The sequence below is a fragment of the Gallinula chloropus genome, assembly GCF_964237585.1.
Source record: "Gallinula chloropus genome assembly, chromosome: Z".
In the NCBI taxonomy this organism is placed as follows: domain Eukaryota; kingdom Metazoa; phylum Chordata; class Aves; order Gruiformes; family Rallidae; genus Gallinula; species Gallinula chloropus.
In genome coordinates, this window is record NC_140089.1 from 37,216,600 (window position 1) to 37,243,043 (window position 26,444).

Sequence of the window (26,444 nt, forward strand, 5' to 3'; positions counted from 1 at the left end):
TAGAGCTGTGAACATCTTATCTGGTAAGTAAAAATACATTCCCTAAAAGAATACATTCCAGACTACCATCTTACCTTACACTGGAGGGCAGCAGCACAAACCTCGCATTGGGTTCAGTGGTAAGTTAGGCTTAAGTAGATCGTAGACAGTTAATATTTTCTTACTATCAAGATGCATACTTTTGGCAATGTTTGTGCTGGAAAGCACAATCAAACATGCAATATATTTACCAATACAAAAATAAAAAGAAGAATAAAGAGAAGACATTAACCTCTTCTTCAATGTTATGAGCAATTCCATTCTGCACTGGTCCTGAATCACTTGGAGGTGTTACTGCAACTTCCACTTTTGCACTTTTCTCTGTGGCATCGTCCATAAACAAGAGTAAGAAAACAACAGAACAGAATATTAAGTAACAAATCTATCAGTGAAATTCTTGCCATATATTCAGTTTACATACATCACCAAATACTGACAGGGGATCAACATCTTCCTTTAAAAGGAGAGAGGAAAAAATCTGTCTTCCATTTGACCAGTACACGTTTTGGAAAACATTCTTAGGAGTGATGAGGTTGCATCTGAAGAAACTATTGTACTGGTACTCATGTCCTAGAAAAATTTACCTTCTTTGCAATAGTCAGTGCCTTTTGTTTAGGCTAAACTCACTGAGCCAAATACTTTAAGTAGAAAGTGACATGTGGCATTCTTGCCAGACATTAAAGAATACAACTTGTTGCATTTGCATATGAGGAGTTATATTCAATAAGATATAACTTTTATAAAACACTAATATCTGCAATTTGTATAGATATTTCCAAGCTGTAATTATGCTCTTTCTCACACAAAATGTGTGGGAGAAGATTAAATGAAAGTCTATCCTGCTCTGGCAAGGGAGTTGGATTAGATGATCTTTCGAGGTCCCTTCCAACCTCTAACATTCTGTGATTCTAATAAAATCCAGTAACAGAGCATGATCTTTGAAACAGAATCATGTAATCCTTGTGCTAAACTTTGAGAGGAATTAAAGGGATAGAATTGGGCCTTTGGTTTCTGATGCCAATTTTTTTTCAAATTTGGTCTTACTTAGACTATTTTGAATACTCTAAGGAGTTACTAGCTCCTTAAGTATGTACTAGAAAAAAATGTCAACAGCCAAAAATCCTTTGGACAACATAAAGTTATAGGAATAAGCAATATGAAATATCTAAGTCAAGTTCAACATGCCTTATGGTATGATCCTGTGCACAGAAGTAAATACAGCTGTCTAGTTACATCACTGCTATCCTGAGATTCTTCTAAATTAAAAATCTGAGATCACAGTCACAGCCGAGTGCCAGACTGTTTGTAATTATTTCAGTTCATGTGTGTTGTCTCTTAACCCCACTGCCAGCATTATGGTTTATTAACAGTTTTCCATCCAACTGCATGACTCTGGAAGAAAATAGTATCTAAACATAGCAGAAGGTCAGAAGAACATCAAGTAATAATTATTCAGCTTTTATCAGGCACATTTGCATCTGGTTTTCTAATGCAGACAACACAACAAGGTCAAGAAAACAGGACACATACAACTGATTTTCTTTTAGTATAGGAACTTTTGAAGTAAAATAAACATTCTTATCCATAATGGAAAACCATAGTAAGCTAATTTTGCACAATTAGCATAGATGGGCCTAAATGACTCTCAGCACGTAGTAGACAGAGAAATAAAATTCAAAGTCTGCTTCTTTCTGTGACAAGAATGATACCACATGAAACAGATTTTCATAGAGCAGCTCAATAAATTTATTACGTGTTCACATATAAAGTCAAGTAAGTTTTGTCATTCCACTTTAACCTGCATTGCTTTTTTTGTATTTGCAACCCTACTAGAAGGCTGGTAACTAACTTTCTCTTCTTGCACTTAACTCCTGTCCTGTCCACAGGTTTCATACTCTTTTGTATAGGGAATCAGAATATTTTTACTGAGATAACATAAATGAAGCAGAAGCAGAATTAATCCTTAAGGATTTTCAAGCAAAATAAAACAGTGAAAAAAGATCCTCTGGAACAGGAGATAAATCTGTGCTCACCATGATTAGCAGCTCCATTCTGCCTTTCACTGTCTTCCACCTGGCACTTCTTTTTTGCAATCTTATGCAGAATCGAGGCCCTTTCCTTGAACTTTCCTAAAAGAAAGCATTCCCATTGTTAAAATGCAGCTATTTTGAGAAGCAAAGTTTCTCTGCCATAGCTTAGGCTCCATAAATCAAAGACAAAAAATCCATTTCCATCCCTTCTCAAACAGCAAACATTATTAAACAATATCTGATGCTTTCATATAAACTTTTTTTTTCCAGTGGAAATAAAAATGTCTTATTATTTATTTATTTATTCTGAGAACTCTGCAGAAGATATTGAAAACAAAAGCTATTATTTTTCTTTGAGAGCAGTCAGTAAAGTTCCACCTATAGAAGCACTGATATAGAATTTTGGCCTAAACAAAAGATAAATACAGGTGTATAAAGAGATTATAAACAAACATGAACACTTTCACATCTCAGTTAATAGTACAATACAGAAATTCAGATGAACCCATATATATTACACCATGGGGACTATGGTGAACTTGGTCACTTTGCAATCAGCTAACTGCCTATAACTTGTTATGGACTTCAGAAGGGAAAGAAGAAATTGTCAGAATAGATGATTTTCATAATAGCTTCCCAAGGGTAAATTTTCTTCTCAACCTGCCAAGTGGTTTTTCTCTCCCATGAGGTTAACCATGCAGTTTACCACTTAGACTGCCATCAGGGCAACTCATCCTGTCCTAAGAGAGATCCCAGATCCCGTCACTCCTTATTGACCACTGAGTCCAAATGACACATTCCAACTAAACAATGTCAAAGGTGGCAACTATATAGTAAAATTAATTGAATCCTTCATTTACATTGGTCAGTCTTTTAATGGAAGGAATCTTTGGACAGTTTATGATAGTCTATATCATGTAGAAAGCTGAAATTCCTTTATAGCTATATTTATTGCTATTGCTTTTTAAGTCTTACCTTTTTTAAAAGTATACCTGGTGGATATTGTATGGTAGACTTCTAATTGAGAGTACTATTAACATACAGGGTCTGTGACTATTTTAATTCTTCACCTTCAGTTAAAAATATCCATTGAAAATTGTTGGTGTCCTTGCAGCAAACACATCACAGGTTTAATATGAGAAGATATTTTAATAGATTCATCAATTCATAATTAACAGTGGAAGTAACAGTAAGAAGCCATGAATGAACTCAGTTAGTTGGGTAACTGTCACTGTTTTCAAGCTAAAATGAAAACCACACAATCATAAACCATTACTCAAGAAAGGAATCCTCTCTTCCCTTCTCTAAAATGGAAGCTTCAAACCCCAGTACCAACACTTTTGTATGTGAAGAAGCATACACAGAGACTAGAAGCTATTATCTGATAGGAAGTGGAGTTAATTCATCAACAGCAATTCACTTGGAAAGTAATAAAAATACCACAAAAATTTAATAAGCAGTATTGTCCTTTCAGCAGCCCCTAACTTTTCACAAACCTTTCATGCTCCAAAAAAAATTCAGCCATTCACAATGTATTGCAAAGTTCATCTTTTTGGTACATAGTGGCTAGTGTTAAGTTGCCTGCAGAAGAGTATCTAAGCATAGAACGCAATAGTAAATAGCAAGCCATCTCATTTCAGTGCACAGGGTCAATGGCAAGGATTTTGGTTAGAAGGGGAAGAAGAAATAGAGTTAAAGAAAGAAAAAGAGGAAAAGGGAATTGCTTGGGGTATCAGATAAGAGAAAGAAAAACAGGGAAAATGCAAATCATACTTCAATAATAATTTCAATAGATCAATGTTTTAAGCTGAAATGCTAAGAGTCGAGTCTGTTCCTAACTAATCTTTTGAAACAACAAGGGCATTTTAAAAGTACATATCCAGACACATGTGTAGATACTGAAAGATGCCTGCATGATCTTTATACAATATGTATGACAGTTTGCTAAAGGACTGCTCTAGGTTTCAGACTCCAACTCAGCTTCACATGTTTGATAATTTGGCTTGTGATGTCCCAAACAGACAAATGTATTTTTTCCAAGCAATGCAACTGAGCTATTTTCTGATAAGAACCTGTTGAACCTTACATGTCTCCAACAGCTTCAGGATGGTGTATGACCCTTTAATGTAAGATAAAATTTTAAAATTTTTATTAAAGTGATGCAGATTTCTATAAGGATAGTCTAGTCTTTTGTTTGAGATTGTTTTAAATTGTTCAGTTGTTTGGTTTTGTTTTTAGGGTTTTTTATAGAAAACTTTGAGACATTACAGAACTCAGAAATGCCCTCAGAAATTTACACTGTCTTAGATTTGCTTAATTGAAGTTGTCTTCAATTTTTTTTCACATTTCCAAAAAGCTTCCTCCCATCTTTAGGAAGAACTTCTTACATTGACTTTAACCTTGTAAGTTACATCTCTTCATTCGGGAGACTTCCGCAGTTCTAAGTCACTGTCATGGAAATTAACATCAATATTTGAAATTGAAGCTGTTTTCTGTTTTATTTATATTTGTCAGTACATGCACAGTTCAGCTTCCACTGTTTTACATCATTATCTTCCATTTGATTCACTTAGTCTAGGTAACAGCTAGTAGGTGTGTAGTTGATGGGACCAAACTAACCTGAAGACCTTCCGCCCTCTCTCCAACTCAGTAGTTTCAACAAGCAGTGTGAGGAAATTATTAAAAGACATACTACTGTCAACTATCAAAAGCATGAAATCGAGGACAGTGGTAGCACTAGCCTGCATGAAGACAGAAGGATGTAAAAGGACTAAAGACCTATGGTTCTCACCCCCTCTCTCTGCCAATTTCCTCCTTCAAACCATATGAAAACTTGTTCGGCGAAGGGGAAACACAGGTAAAAAGCCTGGGGAGCCATCAGGTAAAAGGACCAGCTGAGAATATTTCTAAGTCATACAAATTTACACAAAGCTTCAGAGGTTTCAACTTAGGCACAGATCTCTCCTGCATTTTTTCTCATCTTTAGGTAGGCTTACTAAAATAATCTGTAGGAATTTTATGTTACTGTTCTTATTTCTAGAAGGAAAAAGGTTATAGTTCCTCTTTAACAGGCCTATTTACTTGGATCTGACTACCTCTGAGTACTTTTCATATCATCTTTATGGTTTAGGTGAATGAAATGCTTGATTCTATGAACTCAAAATAGACTGCTATAGAAAATTCTTTATGAAACTAGATTCACTGAACTCAGACAGATTTCACAGCTCAGTTGTGAAGGATGGAGAAGAAGGAACAGCAGATCATGGCCAGGTAATTAACAAAGAAGGTAGTTTAAAACTAAATGTTTTTTATTAAAAAATATGCAAACAAATCAGTATTGTATAATATAGATACATCTTGATCTGCATGAGTAACTCCAGCTAGCAGCAGTTGGCAGGTAATATATCCCTTGATCAAGGCTACATTAAAAAGGCAATCTCTTGACTACAATCTAAATTGCAGATTACAGATTCCTTGGGTCAGAAAAGCTGACAAGAATAAAACTGACAAAAAACAAGTTTATCTTAAGAAATTGTTTTGTATTTGAGTGGCAAGGTTTTGGTAGGAGGGGAGGGCTGTAGGAGAGGCTTCTGCAAGAAGCTTCCCCTAGACCGAAGAAAGCCATGACCAGCTGGCTCAAGGCTGGACCCTCTGCTAACCAAGGCTGAGCCAATCAGTGATTGTGATAATGCCTCTGTGATAACATATTTAAGAAGGATAAAAACCCACAAGGGGCAGGGTTTTTATGTTGTTTGTTTGTTTTTGCAGCTAGAGAAAATGTAAGAATGTGTAAGAAACCTTGCAGACACCAAGGTCAGTGAAGAAGTGGGGGGAGGAGGCGCTCCAGACGCCAGAGGAGAGATTCCCCTGCAGCCCATGGAGAAGACCATGGTTAAACGCTCCCCCTACAGCCCATGGAGGATGATGGGCAGGAGAGATTCCACATGAAGCCTGTGGATGACCCCACCCTGTTGCAGGTGGAGACATGTGAGGGAGTCTGTGACCCAGTGGGAAGCCCACACCAGAGCCACTCTTGGTAGGACCTGCAGCCTGTGGAGTGAGGGGCTCAAGCTAGAGCAGGTTTGCTGGGTGGACTTGTGACTGCATGAGGGACTGTGCTGGAGCAGTCTGTTTCTGAATGTCTGCACCTCCACAGAAGAGACCCATGCTGGGGCAGTTCCACAAGTACTGAAGCCCCCCATGGGAAGGACTCACATTGGAGAAGTCCATGGAGGACTTCTGTGAGGTCCATGGAGGACTCTCTCCTGTAAGTGGACTGTATCCTGGGGAACAAGAGATCGAGGTTACCTCCCCTGTTGCGGGGAAGAAGGGGCAGAGACAATGTGAGATGAACTGATGGCAATAATGTTGAGCCTGGGAAGAAGGGAGGGGTGGGGAGAAGGGCTTTAAGATTTGGTTTTATTTCTCCTTATCCTACTCTATTTTGATTGGGTAATGAGTTAGACAGCTTTTGTTTCTTGTTGAGTCTGTGCTGCCTGCAACATTAATTGCTGAATGATCTCTCCTGGTCTTGCTCTTGACCTGTGAGTCTTTCATTACATATTCTCTCCTCTGTTCAGCTGAGAAGGAAACTGATAGAGAGGCTTTGTTAGACACCTGGACTCCTGTGAGGTTCAATCCACTGCAGAAATTCAGTCATTAAAAAATTCCTGACTCTATGATTTGTCTGGTTTTCAGTCTCTGATCAAATGCAAACTACTACATCTATGCAGCTCTAGCCGTCTGAAGACAACAGGTTTGTGGCTGTTGAGCAGTCTGAACTCTACCTACAAGTCCTGCTTGTAGCCAAGTGTGGGATACAACTAGTGGGTCACATCTGATCAATTCCAGAAATCCACCTCATGCTTTCTCCTTTAACTGTAAAATCCCACAGAACCATCAAAGAAAGATATTTGCAGTTTTGTCTTGTTGTAGGCTGTTGCTGGAGTTACCTGACAGCACAAGATAACTGCAAGGGCCTCTTCCCATCTGGTAGGTTATATTTTCTCTCCCAGTTGGGCCTGACTAAACTGCAATTAATTTAAAGTCACTTTCCAACCAAATAGGAGCAAAGAAAACAATAGAGATCAGTTTCTAAGACCTGGAGCACAGTGACCCTCTGGCCATTAGGCTATATTTGACTGTGTATTGTGACCTAACCATTACTTTTTGTCTCTGGTTGTTCTGATGTATCAGCTGGAACAGATGTTCCCATGCCTCTCCACCAGAGGACTGTAAGATTTGCTACCTGTCTCCATTTGGTGTCTAAGGACATGGAGGTAAAGTAGGTTTATATTAGAAAAAAATCCAAGGATTTGTAACTGGTTTTACATGTCCCTGTGACTGATTTTCTGCACAAGATGTATAAAAAGCTCAGCCAAGAAAAAGAGGAAAATGGAAAATAAGTGTGATGCAGACTGATAGTGACTACACTTTTGAAAATCCAAACAGAAAGTTGAAATACAGCTCTCTTTAATATAAATACAGGTTCTGGGATACACTACTCATTACTTGCTTTGTGAAAGACATGTGAAAATGATGATGACAGTTGTATTTGAGAAGGTAAACTGTATCATATACTCTTGGCAGTGTTAATATTCCTAAATACAAAAAGCTTCCTTTCTTATTTTTGCTACTGTAGAATTTTTGCTATTGCTACAGTATGGATTATTTATTCATGAGGAGTGCTTTCTGAGATGACATTGAATATTAACAGCATTGCTTCAGCCTAGGCACAGTATTAATATATACATACATATATAGTATGTATCATACTTGCATGGCTATTTTGCCACAAGCAGTTCTATTTAACTGTCAACAGACTATTTATGAATGTCAGAAGGCTCCTAAAGTAGTGAATATGTTTGAAATGGTAGATTTAATAATTCAGTATAAAAGCCAAAACCAGTAACATACCTAACTCTGAGGCCACAATGAGAAATAACCTTCACCTCTTGACGGTAATGGAGATGAGCCAAACTGCAACAGCATTAACTCTGGCAGCCATACCTGAATGGCAGGAGTTAATGGCGTGTTTCTGGTGCTTGAGAGGTGTATTTTAACAACACAGACACCACTGTTTGCCCAGTAAAATACCCTCTCAGATACCTTTCCTTGTATTGGTGCCACCTATGTGAAGGAGCTGATGAATCTGAGGCATGGAGGGCAGTGTGGCAAGACTGCCCTATGAGCTCACGCCTGCTGAAGAAGGAAGCAGCATCTCCCACCACCAGGCACAAAGGTTGAAGGAACTGTTTCCTACAGCCAGCCTCAGAATAGTATGGTTATATTTGAGTAACAACCACAGATAATGGGAAATAGCCTGAAGTTACCAATTCCCCCCCACACCGTGGAGAAATAATCATGAGTAAGTCCTATAATGAAGGTTTTGTTAAAACTATTTTAACTTCATGATTAATCTAAACTAGAAAATAACTGTGTTTTTAGAAACAGAGAATTAAGCTATTTGCCCTATATTCCCAACATTAAAAATAAGCAGGAATTGTTGAGTAACTTTTTACAGGCCTCGAGCTTACCTCTATTCTCAAACACACCACTAATTACTAAACTGAATGTTCGTGAAACCATCTGTCTGGCATTATAATCAGAGAGCTGTACAAGAGGCCTTGATTCTACAAACAATCAGGTCACAGTTCAAGGAAGCTTCCAAATCATAGAAATTCTGACCATACTGGGACTGAAAGCATGTGCTGGAAATTTAGTACAGAGTTAACTGCTTTCCTGAATTAGTATAATAAACTGCAATGCTTTGGAATCAGCAGAAAAATTTCCCAAGATTTCATTGAGCCCTAATTCAGGCCCCTAATTGCTTCCTTCTTGTATTGCTAGAATCAGGATTTTAAATTGCATAATTTCTGCATTCCAATTAAGCATACAATTAATATTCCAGGAATAGGCATGCCTAGATTTTACAATTTATCCGTTATTCCAAATGATACAGTAAACTCAAGTTACTTAATAATTGTTCTCAAACTGATTGATTTGAATATCTATAAAGTAATTCATCTTCTTGAAAGCATTGGAAAACCAAGCATAAAATAAGCATCTATGACCTGTGTTATACTGTGCCGTACAATTTGCAAGTGTGGTTTTACATGTACCTTCTTTAATAAAAGCATTCTATTGTATTTCCTTATCTGAAACAGCAAAATTGAAAATGCTGAAAACAAAAACCTGGAAAAAAGAGACATAACTGATCACGCCATCAATGAAGACATGCAAAAAGGAGTTATTAAAAAATGGAAGAACTGAAAATAGGACTAAGAAAAATGAAGGAAAAAGTAAACACATAAAGGCGCTTAAAAGGCTTCAAAAAAAGCTGATACGAACAATTCTAAAATATTTCTTACCTTCTTCAGTCATTGTGTCATAATATTTTAGGTTTCCATATGATCCAAGCTCTACAACATCACAGTAAAAGACACAAAGATAAGGAACCAGCAGACATTCGAGAAATGTACATGTTTTTGCATGTGCTTCATAAACTCAAACAGTGATTATGCAAAAAATTCTGCAGGACAGTGAAACACGGGTTACAGCAATGACAGTGCCTTCCCTCCCAAAACTTCACAAGGCACTGGCTTTATATAAATAACTTGCTGAAGTGACATGTAGGAGAAGCACTGAAATCCAAAATTCAGCCTTTTCAAGGTGATAGCTGATCTGATGCCTCTATATTTGGGAAAACATAGTAAACCTTGACAGCACCTAATCGGCAGGAACTTTGGAAACTAAGCTCTTTCAACGTTGCCCGGGTCAGACATTCAAACACTTACACATCCAAATTAAACAAACAAACAAAAAAATCTCAAAACATCAAATCTAAGGAACTCTTCGTAATGCTGTCCCACGAACATTGTTTTGATACCAGTAGTGATGCTGACTTCCTGTAGAGGGGTAACTCAATTTAACAAAAGAAGTATTTACACACTTCATCAGGTGGTATGAGACCTAAATTAATTAATTTGTTAACAGATCTGAATATACTGCCTTACTGAATTCTAGCAGGGCAGAGAAAATAATTTAATGCAGAGATCCTCAGATCTTAGGGCTACTACTACTTTTCCATCTGATACAACCTTGCATGAAATCAGCTTTTTTCTCCAGATGTTGCTTTACACTTCATTTCTTAAAGTGTTTTTTTTTTCTTAAAGTTTGGCATATATGTAAATATGTATGTAAATACAATAATTAATGTAGTAATATTGGTTTATAGTTGTATACAATGCATATAACATTTTGTAAAAATGTTTTTAGTGTTTACCATACAAATTTTGTAGCTGCTTTTACATAAAAGAAGCTATTGTCCTACAAACTTGATTTTAATTCCTTAACTTCAATATGGACTTCACTGCATATAACATTTGGGACCACATGAGATGTTTAATTAGGGCTCCCTATCTGCTGACTCTATGGCCAGAACCTTTGCTTAAACTTGATGACATTGATCTGTGCCTTGATGTGTCTGTGCTCTGCTTTGCTAGAACTTGGGATGAGGCATCCACTGGAGGATGAGTACAGGAGTGGAAAACGAAGGAGTCCAAGGGTAATTAGAGAAATGGAAGTACATGCAGAAGGCAACACTGCTGGAGAGAGGCTGTATAAACTCAGGGATAAAAAAGAGTAAGGACGGAGGTGCAGAACGGTGAAGTTGAGAAGAAGGTTGTACCATAGCAACAAATGTAAGAATTAACAGAATGATAGCATGAGGCCTTGAGCTTTATGAACAACAATGAAGAATTATGCTAAATTTCCAGAAGAAATAAAAGCCGCAACAGAGAGTGAGGGCACTTGACATACTGGCAATCTGGTTTAGATTATTTCCTTCCCATCCGAAGTGAGAGACACATGAAAAACAGGAAAGAAAAAAAGGCGACTGACCTTCCAGAGAACAAAGATAAAAGAAACAAGGAGATCCATGAGAGTGCCTGATGCTGATGATAATCATGTTCTGAGCACTTCAGCAATTCAACATACCAAGGATTAAACTAGGTTAATTCTTGCAGTTAGCAAAATTATTTCCAGGAAAATTCTAATCTTGCTGGTGAAATTACATTCCTCAAAGCTTTTGTAGCCCTATAACCAGAGTGGAACATTTTATACAATCACCAGCCCACTGACTGCAGTGTACAACAATGATGTTATAAATTGTCAGCTACACATATTCACATGAGTTATTTTGGGGATTTCAAGATTACTTTTGTCAGTGTTTCTCAGGAACACAAAAGGTCTGCCTCTGTACAGTGTGCCCCCAATATGTTGCCCTGGCTTGCGCTTTAAAATTTGGACTAAAAACTTGTCTTTGGTATTTATTTTTAGATTTTCATTTTATAATAAGATTCTGTTCAATATGACTCTAAATAAACTCAAATTGAATTGAGGAAGTTTGGGGAAAAGACATAGATTGGCTTGGAAAAAGTTCTGTTTTATAAATAAGCTGATTTTAAATGGAATCAGAAATCTGAAATACTGTGATAAAGAGAAGTTAAAAAAATACCCCAAAATCCAACACTATCAAAATTTGATAATTCCAGTTTCACAAACATGCTATGCAGTTCCCAGGGGGAGGTCACAGCAGACAGACTGGCTGACAGCCAGTACCTGCATCCCTGCTGGTCTCATGAAACAAAGAGGATGCAGAGATGCAGCTTAACAGCTGATCCTCGACAGTGAGAGAGTCACTGAATTAATTTGTTCCCTTCTGCATATTTTTACACCAGAAGAGAACAGAGGGTTCCTGCTAATCCTGTCTGACATTCCTGAAGTATTACAACAACATTTGCCTTATTATCTACTGTTCTTTACTGTGTACGTAGGTGCCACACAGTACAAAAGTAAACACAAAGAAAACTGTTAGTCAACAGTATTACACCATTTGTAATTTCAAATTACATTTGAGACACCCAGCATGGTTCCACAAGGGGCAGATCTTGCCTGACCAACCTAGTGGCCTTCTATGATAGAGTGACCACATCAGTGGACAAGTGAAGACCTATGGGTATCATCTATCAAGACTTCTGAAAGGTCTCTAACATGGTCTCTTACAACATTTTTCTCTTGAAACTGAAGAGAGATATGTTTGATGGATGGATTGTTTGGTGACTGAGGAATTGTTTGGATGGTCATATCCAGAGGCTAGTGGTCACAGCTCAATGTTCAGATGGAGTTATGTGACAGGTAGTATCCCTCAGGATCCATACTGAGACCAGGACTGCTTAATATCTCCATCGGTGACACAGAGTAATCAAATCCACCCTCAAATTTTGGAGACAACAAATTGAGTCGAATGGTTGACACACCTGAGAGATGAGATGCCATGCAGAGGACCCTGGACCAACTTGAGAATTGAGCCCAGGGGAACAGCATGAAGTTAAGCAAGGCCAAGTGTGAGGTCACTGTGGGCAAGCCCCAGTATCAATACAGGCAGGGGGATAATAAGATTGAAAGCATCTCTATGGAAAAGACTCTGGGGTTACTGGTGCATGAAAACCAACAATATGTGCTTGCAGCCCAGAAAAGCCAACTCTATCCTGGGATGCATGAAAGGGAGTGTGGCCAGCCAGGCAAGGATGGTGATTCTGGAGAAGTGAAGGCTCTTGGGAAGACGTTATTGTGGTCTTAATTCTTAAAGAGTAACTAAGAAGAAAGATGTGGACAAACTTTTTAGTAGGGTCTGTAGTGATAGGACAAAGGGTAACAGTTTTAAACTAAAAGAATTTAGATTTAGACTAGCTATAAGAAAGACAGTTTTTTATGATGAGGTTGGTCAGACATTGGAACAGGTTCCCCAGAGAGGTGCTAGATGCCCCATCCCTGGAAACATGCAATGTCAGGTTGGATGAGGCTTTGAGCAACGTGATCTAGTTGCAGGTCCTTGCTCATTGCAGGGAGGTTGGATTAAATGACATTTAAAGGTCCCTTCCAACCCTAACTATTATATAATTATATGAATTAATACATAAAATCACTTGATTTGTTTTCAATATCTGCTCATTAAGTATTGATACAGTTTGTTGTGAAATACTCATTTCTGCCTTTTAATTATAGTTCTTTAGAGTGAAACAGAAGAAAAGCATAGCCAGCATTTCTCTTTGCTTTCTTGCTACAAGGATCTCAGACAGAGGCTGCAGTTGTCCCTAGTTATGTCAGAAATGAACCTACCTCAGAGTTTGTCAAAACACTCTAGGACATACAGCTATTTTAGAGATAGCAACCTGCACTGCTATAGATGTGCATGAAAAATGTGAACTCAGACTCTCAAAACAAATAATGCATTGTGGGTTTCTTCAACAAGCATAAGATTTTAACTTTGCATAAAAAACAAGGTAATTAAACTTCTAAGTTGATGTATCTTTTACTGAAAACAAAACTGCTAAAGAGACATCAGTAAAGGCCATCCCTAAATTTTTAGTGCAATTCCACCATTTCATTTACTTGACCTTCCTTGTGGTTGACTTCCAAAGTCATGAAGGCATCAAGATATAAACATTTATCATCATCAGTGGGAGTCTGGCTCAAAAGGAATTGTTAGGCACTCTGCAACAAGCAGATCGAGAGCATATATTTTTCCTGAATTTTCATACCTGTAAATTCAACCTACCAAAAGGTTGAATACATAACACATAAGGGAAAAGTGAAATGAATAAAGGCTCAAAATTGATGCTGGAATTGAGAATGAGCATGATGCCAAGAACTGCAATGTCAAAGCAAGCAAATAAGTATTAAGAAGTTTGTAAACATGAAGCCTAACAGAGTATTTGAGACAGATGAGAATTTTTGCATGAGGTTGCACACATAATTCTGAAAGTCAGCAAGTTCCTGACAGTCAAAGTCATTAATTTGGCAATCCATTCTTCCCATTTACATCTTTCTGATATGACCTTTGATTCGCACTTAACTATTGTCAGCATGTTTAACAGGATCTCCTTTTATTATGTTAATTTTTTAAAAAGAAGGCAGAGGAGCTATGCCAAAGGATTTAGAGGAATTAATATTATAACATCAAGGAGGACTAGGCTGTCTTTCCCTAATCTTTACTGTCATTTCTTCTAGATGTCATGTTCTTCAGAAAATTCAATTAGATAATCAGAGACTCATCCATAAACAAAAAAGGAGGCCACTTCAAAAGTCTTCCTAGGTATGTTGTAGCAGCTATCCAATCTAAATTGGAATCAAAGCTTGATTTGATTTCATTAATGATGCTAGATTAGTAGCAAAGGACTCCTCAGTGCTAAAAACTGTAAAAGATCTAGTGGAGATTAACATTAGAGGTATAAAAGGAGAGTTCTAACCTCCAGCAAATCTTTAATAAAATAAAAGATGCCTTTATACACAGACTACTGGAGGGGAAAAAAATAAGTCACACCAGCTGAAGGATATTGGGCATTTGAATTTAAAAAAAGAATTACTTTGAAATAATTTTCTTCCAGTGAACTTCATCTTAATTTTGGGTCCCACCTTTCATAAACTTAATAAATCTCTTAACTTTTTCATAGACTACTCGTTTTCCATCTCAGATAGACTAAGGCTGCAGAATGCAGAGGAAAGAAAACAAATGCTGGTGTGAAAAGCAAAAGGCTTCTTCCTACTACCTCCAGATAATACATTCTATGCAAGTTAAAATTAAGTGCTGTAGTGTACATTTTTACTTGTGGACCTTCAAGCTCCAAGTTATTGAAAAATGGCTTAGCTACTTTTCCAGTAGGCACTACATTGTGAATAAATTAATTATGTAATGCTTTGTGCATCTGAGCTCTAAAAACACGTGGCCCTGTCATCTTATCTTTAAATTGCAAGCCTTCTATTCCTGCTCTCTCTCCTCACATGTCCTTACTCTGTTTTTTATTGTAGGTTTTTTTGTCCTGATAATAATCTTATTAAAGTTGTCTGCTTTTATTATAATTAGTTTATTGCTATTTTATTAAATTGGAGTGCAAATAGAAACATCATTAAAAATTTATACAATCATCTGAGTAGAGTTACGGGCAACTCAGGATAGTTACAACAACCACAAGCAAGATCTGCCTATCGCATTGGTCTTTGTTCAGCATTTAAAATTAAGACTAAAACCCCACCACCCTTACAGTCCATACAGTCTAGAAAGTCTTCTTATGGTGACAAAACCAAATTTTTCAGAGGGTCCATGGGGTTTCAGTTGATAAAGGTGAAAGTGCGAGTAGTTTTAAGGAGCTGATCAATGGCATATTATTAACACACATATGCAACAGAAAAGAAAACAATTTAAATTATTATTATGTGTCAGACCCTGCTTTTGATATTTTGAGGTGATTTTTATTTTTAGTTCAAGAAAGGTATGAAGTGGCTTGTTTCTGAGGGATTTGTTTAATTTCCTTTCTTCCTTCACTTATCAGTTACCTTTGTGCCATCTGTCACCAAACTCTTGAAGACACATGCTGTATGTTCTCTACAATGTAATAACATCAGAAGACAATGGGTATATAATAGAATTGATCCTTTTTGGATCAAACACAATTCTTACTGACTTTGAAGGAGGTTTATAATATTCACAAAATAGGAATTCCAAGACATAGAAGTGAAAAACCTGACCTACTGATGATACTGGGAGCTTTACCAATGTCTCTAAAGGGGTTGGGATTTAACCAATTGTCTGTAGGGCCAGGCACCGTTGGGTACTCAATAAACACAACTTCAACTGCAATAAATTTCAGCTGTTGCAGTTTTTGGCACATCCAAGGAGAATTATGCAAAGACAGCATATGCTCCTCTCTTTATCCAATCATAAAACCCAACCAACCTGCAGAAGCTGAAGTCATTTGCCACATGCAAACTGTGTTAAAGGAAATCTACCACTTTCAACTTTAATATGAAGTACCTCATTGCTACTATTATTCCCTCATCTGTACACGTTTATAAATTATTCATGCTCTTTGTTGTCAATATTTTTTAACAAGGATATTCAGTGTTAGGAAGAAACTTAAAACGAAGCTGAAACCATTAAGCATGGAAATGCATAGATAGGACAGCTGTATCCTGCTCTGGGATCACACTTGTATTTAAATATTCATGTCTTCCTCACACGCTCTGTAGGGAATCCCAAGAAGTACGCTGCCTGAAGAACAAGGGCATCAGTGGAAAATATCATGGAGATGAGAGGCAAGAATTCTGCCTGCAGTGAGCAGCTTGAATGGATTCTAGTTTAAATGAACAAAACATGACATGCAGAAATAAATTGTTAGGAAAACTAACATTTACCATGGAACAAAAGCAAGGATTAAAGTTCAGATTTTCAAAAGTAAATTTTAAAAAGACATCAGAAAACTTCCATTATTTAAAGTTTGCTACCCACGAAGAGCAATACTGATTTTAAAGGGAGACCTGTTCTTCAATTTTTAAGTAGCTAGAAATGCTACGAGTGAAACTAGCAGTAAGTGCTGCCTTCTCTCTGTATTTTGGGACCATCTGAAGTTAAGTCAACCTGACATTTATTGCTGCAGAGTTTGAGAGCAAAACAACAACAGGCCAACAACATTTTGCCACTGAGCTACACATTCTGAGAGAAATGTTAAGTTTCTTTGCACCCCAAGCTCAAAGTATATGAACCCAAAGTTAGGTGTAACAAAAACATACCCAATTTTTGATACATGTCACCAACTACAGACACATTCTGTGAACAGGATAAAAGTTGCAAGCTTGCTCATCATACAGTCATGGAAGTGCTACCACTGTCTTTAGAAAAGAGACCAACATCCCCAAAATATGACAAGAATGAGTGGTCCCTGCATGTATGCTAAATAAAGTAATTCAGACTTCAGAAGGCTCCTTCTTTGGTTGTAGATGTACATTTGTGATTGACATTTAGGTAAATCAGCTCAACCAAAACTTCATAATAAATGCTCTTTGTTAGCCTAGGATATAATTTTCTCTATGCCAAAAGCACACATCTTTTTAGACAGCTCAGGTTTCACAACTGTTACAGTGACATTTATATCTAATGTATGCTACATGGAAGTCTGTAAATTCAACTGCTATCCATTTTTTGTCTTTGAAACCTTAAATAATCCTGGGGTAAACAGCTATTTAATTTCTCTCTCTTTCAAGTTTCTGACAGATATTAACAGGGCTTTCTAAAATACCATCTCTGCATATTTAAATAGATGTGTCCTTAGCTGCACATAACCTACAGTTCCTACTCTACCTATGTTGTTGCTTACTCTGCTAGTGTGGGGGTTTCTACCCACAGTTTCTGAATTCAGTTTGATGTTGTAAAAATACCAATCTCATCTGCATTAACCATGAAACCTCAGGTGCCTAAATTAGGAAGACAATTTCTGTGGTTTACCATACAGAAAGAGGAAAGGAAGCCTCACTGGAGACTGATGTGCCTCATCACCAATCTCGTTTAGCTGTTCAAAATCTTCCTTGGTAAAAACTTTCTTCTTGCTAATGACTGTGCAGAGAACTGTGCCACTGAAAGCTGAGCTATCAATGTGCCCGTGCAGCAAAGTCATCCAACAGGACCCTTCGCTCCATCAGGCAAAGCACTGCCAGCAGGTTGAGGGAGGTGGTAATTTCCTTCCACCCAGAAGGAAACATATCAGGGTCCAGTCCCAGACTTGCCAATACAGGTGAGTTGTGGACATATTGCAGCAAGTCCAGCACTCGGTCACAAAGACCATGAAGGGCCTGAGGCATATCTCACATGAAGAAAGGCTGAGAGAGCTGGAACTATTCAGCCTGGAGGACAGAAGGCTCAGGGAGATCTTATACACCTGTGTAAATACCCAATGGGAGCAAAACAAGAGGGAGTGAGTCTTGTGAGTAGTGCAAATTGATGGGGGGAGAGTCAATGGGGAGAAACTAAAAACCATAATATTCTACCTGGACACAAGAAAATATCTTTTACTGTGATGATAGTCAAACACACTGGAATGGGTGTCCCGGAAAGACTGTGGAGTCCCCATTTATGGAGATACTAAAAACATGACTGCACACAATCATGCACAATCTGCTACAGCTGATCCTGCTTGAGCAGGGGATTGGACTAGTTGAATTATGTAATCCAACAACTCCCCTCAAATCTACACTGAAAAAAAAATCTGTGAAAACTGGCTGCATATGAGTATCTGCCTTTCTAAGCCATGACACCACATTTTGAAGGTAATCCTAATGGCCCTTCTTACTGGTTTCCTTTCTTCCTATGAGATACTACAGAACAGAGATAAAGGAAAGACACTAGATTACAACTAACAGCTATTCATTTGTACATGAGCCTGGCAGGGAGCCCCCATCTTCTCTGGCAGAAGTCCCTTGCAAACATTTCAGCCTTTACCAAAGGAGAAAGTCAAAATGTTCTGAGGGCCCTGCTCAGAAGGCTGTTTTGCCTTTGTGGGCCAGAAGGGACAGCAAGAATTGTTAGGAGCTGGACAAGAACAAGTGTGCAAGAAAGATGCTGAACTGCTGCGCAAGTCCACAAGTATGCCTGAAGGATACTCAAGAATGATGAAGGATCTAAAGCAGAGATAGTTAATAACATATATAATTATTTTTATTATTTTTTTCTAGATTCGCATATTCCCTCATGCTAGTAATAATTCTGTTGTGCCTATAAGCCACTAAAGAATTATTTCTTCCATTTGCAGCATCCACACACTGGAAGTGAGGAACATGTAAGTGCGCAGGTTACTTCAGCAGTGTGGGAGCCGAGCATTAGCCACAAGTTGGTGTAAGCTGAGCTGTCATGTTTTACTTCTCTGATGATATAACCAACAGCTTCAGCCATAAAAAGGGTTCTCAGTGGGAGTGAGCACAGGGTGCAGCTTACTTAGGCCAACAGAAGAACAAGAACACAAGGGTTTTGCAAAATGAGACTAAAGCCTGGTAAGTGACAAGGCAGGTGAAGGTTACTCAACCTTTGTCAGCTGTCTTTGGTATAAGGTGACATTTTTAATGACATCTCAGAAAAGAACACAAGTGGCATCAACAAAGTAAGCCAAATAGTTTGAGGCAAATGGAAAAAATGGTAAATTTTTAAAATCAGTATCTGGGAACACAACAGGATCTGGTGAGCAATTATAAACAATTCACTACTATGTCAGAAACTTTCGTGATCATATCATTCTTTATTTTCCTGAGAAGCATGAATGCAGGTTTCTGTTTTTTCTTTGTCAGAATAGTGACAGTACCATACTTTTCTGCACTCAGTGAAGGAAGTGACAGAATTGTCAGCTCAGCTTTATGTAACAGAAGGTTTCTTCTCTCAGCAATAATGTGCACCATATTTATGTTTAAAAAAAAAAAAGCATATAAGATAAACAACAACTTTTCTGCAGAAGTACATCCTGTAGTTTTCCACTTTGGAAATGGCTAGAGACAGGAATATGAGAGAGATGCCAAAGATACCTACTTCTGACTGGGGACTGAGCCATGACAGAGATTTATATCACACTAATTTTCATGCAGAGGATGTCATTTGCATATGAGCTATATCCTTGTCACACAGGAGCAAGGGAGTCAGCATCTAGCTAAATCCTTCCTTTTAGAAGGTGTTTTGTTGGTCTGTAGCACCTTATCAGCAGACAGAAAAGGGGTGGCATGATAAGAAAAAGACCTCATTCTTCCTGTACCCTGCCAAAGCTGTCCAAGAAAAGCAAGGCTGCACTGGTGCTCTGAATCCTCACTTCACCACGTGTCTTCCCTTTTCAACAGTAAGAACCTCCAGAGAGGAAAAGTGCCCTTCACAGTCTTGAAGGAAGGACTCCTAAAAGTAACCTACAGCTTGTAGGGAGAAGGTACACTTACTATTCATGGCAGATACTTTCATCCAAAATACTTTCCACACCTTTCCTTCCCCTGCTTCTACTGCAAAACCACAGCCCCCTTCTATTAAAAAAAAGTCTGAAGAGATCTTTGAAAATCCTACACTTTCATAACCCAGGAATATCTATTTCAAAGTCAGGACAAAGGTATATGAGGAGCAGGTCTCAGGAAAAAATAAAAAGCCACAAGCGATCAATGATTGCTATAATTTATGTTCAGGTTCCTTGGATTTTGGATCAGAGCCTGACCAACACAGCAGGTCTGATGATGCCGTCCTTATTCATATGGGTAATGCTGTTATGATCAGTCCAGCTCACTACTCAGAGAATAAAGGATTGCCAGACCAGCACTTAAGCAGAAGCAAATATGGCACAGGATTTCCTGGGGATTAATGACTGGCTGGGAGTTGATGATAGCCTGATCCACAGGCAGTCATTAATCTTAATCCTCAGGAAATGATCTGTACCAAGGTCATTATTTCTGTAATAAGATAAAAGCAAACAAAAACCTAATGTCATACAGATATTTATAATTTTAATGAATAATGAGGTTTCAACTGTAATGTAAAGTTCATGTCCCAGTAACAAACACCCTACACATTTGCCTGTTAGAATGGCTGAACTCTTATCTTCTTAGAAGCTTTATGCTGAGACCCAGATTTTAAAGAGGAGAAGCCTTCCTTGTGTTAAATCCACAGCACAGCTGCACACCTGCCTGAATGCAAAGTGCCAAACGCCCAGCAGCTCCCACTGATCTCAGATGTTACTCATCTGTAAGAAGTGGGCTCAACACTTTGAAGCCCGCTTATTCTGGAGAGTTTTTACCAGATAGGTTTCATGAGACAGGCACAAGTTGTGGCAAATCCTTATTTCTGTGGAAAGTGAAAAGGAAACACGGGTTCACAAGAGTGCACTCATATATATCAGGATTTCTCTACCTACAATTTGTGAAAAATAAAAAATTCTTAATGTCATTTCTCTCTCACTCCATATTTTCCTACTTAGGATTCAGTGCATTTTTAAGAGGCTCTCAATTAGAGGTTGGTTCTGACTTCACAAATGAATTATTCAGGAGTAAATATGATGAGATGGTTGCCTATAAATACACTGCATGTTAATGTAACAATAACACTGTGTAGGTCAAGCTGACCTTTAACAGTCACACAGCCTGTTTAGACATTCTATACTGCTTATGCTATCAGAAGGACTTAGATGGGACTTCTTTTCTGTCAGCCTTGCAAAGCCCACACAAGTCCAAATGACAGAGCAGTGTCCCCATTTTCCTTGCAATTATTCAAGAGAATGTAACAGTGAACTTTATTACTGACATAAAGCAAAAGAAAAGCTGGATCTTCCAGCAGCAGTGCAACAACTAGAAATTTTACTTCTAATGGCAACATTTGGTCTGAAATCTGTGAAAAGCGAAGCACGGAGCTCCCAGACTTTACGAGTGCTTTTCCAGAGACTGAAAACCCAGTTCACTTGTCTGTACCAGCCGCAGGGATGCTGCAGTCTGCCTGGGTAGTGCTTTGACTGATGGACTCAGCATTCCAGAAGGAGACCAAGCACTGTGGAAGGCATCCTACAGGAAGAAGCTGAAAGAAAGTGTGTGCAGATGAGTGAGATGCAGTATGAGGAAAGGCGAAGGAAGTAAATGGTGGCAAAATGGGGAAAGAGAACAGGAGTGAGTGAGGGGGACAGGAGTATGCCCAAGTGCAGGGGTGCCAGACTACATTTTCCTTTTTTCCCTTGAAAATGGTATTCTTTAACATTCTCATAAATCATTCTTTTGCTGCAAATCCGACAAATGTGGCTAATGATGCAATGTTTTTGACCTACTGATCTAAGTCATCAACTGGCAGAAATACAGAGGGGATCTAAGTTGACTAAAATAGGACAGAAAAGTGCTCTGAACCTGTTTCTGCTATTCCTTTGAGTCTGATCCGTGCTCACATTAAATGATTTGGAAGAAATCCTTTGACCTCACAGGTCATGCACCATGTCCCTCATGTTTCACTACATGAGTGCAACAGAGCAAATTTCCTTTGCTTACACAGAGCTAACACAAAGCACTCATTTATTTCTTCACTATGCCTCTGGGGGGGGTGTGGGATTTTTGTACTAGGAAAGACCATGCAAAGTGGAGAAAGCCCTATGGGCCAGAGAAGGCACCAGTTGACACTTTACATTTCTACATACCCACAAATGATGGGTTTATAGAGCAAAGGACTGCACTTCTGATAAATGTTACTGCTTTTTTAAATTGTTAACAATGAAAGGCTATCACCTTAAAAAATTACTTAACTAGCACAGTAAAGGTCCAACGTCCAATAAACTTTATACACAAGAAGAATAAAACAAAAGAACATGGTGAGAGTTTGTTAGGTAAAATTCACACAGAGCCAAATAGATAATCAATACTGTATACACCAGGTACCTGTATCTGTTATCACACATATTTTTAATTGAACACAAGTTTCAAGTACAATGCCATCCTAACTTGTCAACTAGTATTACCTACCTTGGCCAGCTACAGTACTTACATCAAATTAAAATACCTTTTCTTTTATGGAGGTGTGCAGAATAATTTCAATACAGAATAATAACCATGGACACTTAAAAGCTCAGCATCTCAGGAAATGACACGAGTGTTCAGTGGAAATACCCGATACTCCCTGTACCTGCATTCCAAACTCCCTGAGGCGCGAAAGATCTTGAAAGCCAAGTTTACCTGCAAACAAGGTGGTGCCTCAGAAAAGGTTAACAATCACAATTTTTTTTGACATTTCTTCTATACACCTGGGCATATTTGTAAAACTAAAACTATCCATTGAATTGCACTCCTATAACAGTGCTTTCATGCTGAACATAAAATTCAAATTTTGTGAAGTGAAAATTTTAAATATTAACTCCTTCAAAAACAACACCAACTTAGATGTCCACGCATACACAGGCAATTTTTCAGTGTCTTCTTGGTTATTTCTTCCTGAAAGTTTTCTATTAGAGTCCATTATTTACTGCAAAGGTAGGTAGATTTTTTCCTTTGAAATTTAAAACTCAGTGTGACAATTTTAATGAAAGACACATGTGGCTACTGCCTTGCACTTATTTAAAGGCCACAAGACCTTTGTACTCCATTTGAAGAATCTTAACTGCATAAAAATATAAGAGTTTGGAGAGAAAAGCAAACAATGAAATATTGTGAGTAAAGAAATGCTGAAGAATTACAAGAGTAATTTAAGTAAGATTTGCTCATGGCAACCATTTCTGTCAATTCCATCAATATCAAGTCTTTTTACTAACATATTGAAGAAAAGCACTGAGTTACCTGAAAAACATAATTATAATACCTAATTTTCAAAAGTGCTGGGCTTTTCTGTCTCCCAAGATGCATTTCAGATTTCAAACTCCTTTTTTACAGCGCAGTCGTAAAGAGGGAAGCCTCTGAACCACTTTGCATGGTGCAAGCTTCCTACAGGGCAAAAGTAGTGAGAAAAGGTCTGAACACTGAACAAGCTATGTCTATGAAAAAAGTGAAAAAATCTAGGGCAATGGAAAAATACCTGAGAGCAGGTCTTATTTCTGAATCTTTCTAAAGTCCAAAATGAGCTCCAGTAATCATTTCTAGCTTTTCCGTGGTCTTCAATCTGTCATAAAGTTTCTGTCCCTGCTAATGAGATCTTCCTTACTTATTTCTGTTCTCTATTATTTTTAAAAAGGATTTAATGAATCTCAGATTGGAGATTAGGAAAAACTTCTTCACTGAAAGGGTTGTCAAGCATTGAGACAGGCTGCCCAGGGAAGCAGTTGAGTCACTGTTCCTGGAGGTATTTAAAAGACATGCAGATATGGTGCTTAGGGACACAGTTTAGTGGTGGACTTGGCAGTGTTATGTTTACCGTTGGGCTCAATAGTCTTACAGGTCTTTTCCAACCAAAATTATTCTGCTTAAGATGATTGTTATTTTAATTTGTGTTAGCACTTTTTGAGAAACCACAGATGCATCTGCAGCTCAGTGGTTGCTTTAAGGGAAAAGAGAAGGGCAAAGGATTGCAGTGAAATATTACATTTTTTCATTAAATAGTGAAAAATTGAGATTGGAAGTCTTTCTGTCTTCTTGCGGAGTGAAAGACTCGACCACTAGATGGGTAAAGATGAGACTTACTGGATGCAGCAGTTAGAAAGCTGCTCACCTGCTGTAGTGATGCAAGTAAAGGACGCCAAATGTATAATTGCAATATATAATAAATTTCTTATGTCCTTTCAGAGCATTGAATGAGAACAGATTGGACACAGTCTGTTGATGACTCCACTCTAACAGGCAACAGACTTTGTCACTGAATAGTGCACCAAAGAGAGAAACAATGTAAATCACGATCAGAATAAAAATAATGGTGTGGAGATCTCAAGGGCTAAAAAACTGCCCTTGTGTTGACAAAATGAGTGCCAGCTTCAGCTTTTGAAAAGAGAAAGGGAAAAGCAAATTTGCTTTGTCCGAGAGATACAGAGCAATTTCCAAAGCTGCCTGGAATGTTGTAATGACAAATACAAAGGAACTTAAACTAAAGGAAGTGCTACATCTGCTTTTTGATCATTGAAGCTTGGAAGGTCTTACTGTAAGTACTATTTTAGGTCTCTTTAGTCACTCACATTTACTTCACAAGTGCTATTTCTCAAGACATTTATTACCGCAGCAAGAAAAGTCCTACAGACACACATTTACCAAATAAACACTTGGCTTTGAATTCTTTTTTTGTTGTTGTTTTTGTTTTTTGTTTTTGAAGTCCACCAGAAGCTGAGATTCAAATCACTATACAATTGCAAAGCAATTACGGCTTTCCTGCCAACTTCTTAGACCAAAGCAATCATGGCCTTCCTCCTCACTTCTCAAAGAATAAAAGAATGCACCACACTTGGATAAAGCAAGCAAACTGTTAACATGCATGTTATACTTAGGAATGTTTGTTGCATTTTCTTCTAATTTCAGCACTAAACCACCAAAAGTCAAACCAGCAGAGTCTCATTCTTTTCTGTCCTGTATATGACAAATTACCCACCATTTTTGGCTTTTGCTTTTCTGATGCAATAAAATAAACCCCATGAAAGAATCATAGAAAAGAAAAACCTTTATAAATGTTTAAAGGGATGGAGTTTTTCTAACTGAAATTGCTGCTGAAGCCAGAGACGAAGCCAAACAGAACTTACAATACACTTCAACCAAATGATCAGTTTTAGTTAGCAATGTAATGAACACATTTTCTAAGTTCATGTCTCATTGGGAGTATGTTTACCATGCCATAATAGAGCAAAACTCTCAGAAAATTCAGACGCATTCAAGAAAAAAATGGTGAAAGCAATAGAAATGAAAAATAAACAAATTAGGTTCATGGAGAGAAGGGAATAGGAAAGCATTTGTTTGCTTTTGCAACAGAAAACAAACAAATAAACAAAATAGGACTACCTTCAGCAAGTGGGTCAAGTGTGTGAATCATGAGTTGGAAGATGCTGTTCCTCATTAGACTGTTGTGTAGTGATGCAGAGCTTCCTCCTCGCTGGAGCCGTGGCTTGGTCTAGATGGAAAAATAAGGGAAATAATTCCAGGTTTTTTAATTGCTTATGTGGAAACAGGTTTGAAACACTCTGAATTAATCTCACATCTCACCACACACTGAAGCATTTTCAACCATCACCCATATTATTATTTTAAAATATACAGTGCATTAAACACTGCTATATGTATAGACAATTCCTCTGGAGGGACTAGATCATCAGATTAGTCATTAGTCTTCCAAGACTCAGGAAAAGAGCAGAGAAAAAAGAACCCTTCACTGTGAAAACTCTAAGAATGTTAAGAAAATAAAAACCTCATAATTTGTTGCTTTGTAGAACCTTGTGGTTGAAATCCCTGAAGTAAGTTCTAATATTACTGCCTTGGTACATTGCAAATATGCATATTATCAAAATTACAGAGAAAAAGGGCAGAGAGTACCATTTTTTAATGGCAAAATCCTAAAGCTCAGTCAGAGTGAAACATATTTATCGCTTTGGTTCAGTCCATTAAGTGCTGATTGGAAAAACAAATTGCAGTTGTGGTAAGGCACTACAGACACCTACAGCACTGGACCTAACATTCAAACATCTTTATGTGCTTTTAAAGAAATTTAAAACACGTTCTGAGATTCTATTCCCCATGCTATTGTCTAGTACAATAATCAATGCATTTAATATATCCCATAGAGTAAGGCAGCTTTGTGGATGGCTGTCTGCTTGTTTCGATAAAAAGGATAATCAGAGCCAACAGACAGATGACTAATAAGGCCCTGAAATCCAATTATAGGCAAAAAAACCCACTGAAGAAAATAGTATTTTGCAATAATACATGGTACATGGATTAATCTTTGGTGCCATACAAATACTAAATGAAAAATTATAGAAACTGAAGAAGAAAATTAATTCACTGCTTTATCTTTGGAAATAAATTACTGAAATTCTATAGCAGCGTGGGAGGGGGAAAGAAATCCCAGTAATTTAGAAAAATGCTGATGCGTGCCAAACCAGA

At 37.8% G+C, this 26,444-nt stretch overlaps 1 protein-coding gene across 2 annotated transcripts in view; it reads right to left on the reverse strand.

Moving 5' to 3' along the window:
• SLC24A2 (solute carrier family 24 member 2) overlaps positions 1-26,444 on the reverse strand; it is a gene marked incomplete at both ends in the record, with an annotated part of 113,595 nt that overhangs the window by 29,584 nt on the left and 57,567 nt on the right. Inside the window, 4 exons of one of the 2 annotated variants that reach the window (XM_084278076.1) lie at positions 272-360; positions 2,073-2,168; positions 9,440-9,490; positions 25,347-25,455. In XM_084278076.1, coding sequence (XP_084134202.1) covers positions 272-360; positions 2,073-2,168; positions 9,440-9,490; positions 25,347-25,455 — 345 coding nt within the window. The remainder of the gene's footprint in view (positions 1-271; positions 361-2,072; positions 2,169-9,439; positions 9,491-25,346; positions 25,456-26,444) is intronic. The other variant, XM_084278077.1, reaches the window with a different exon arrangement.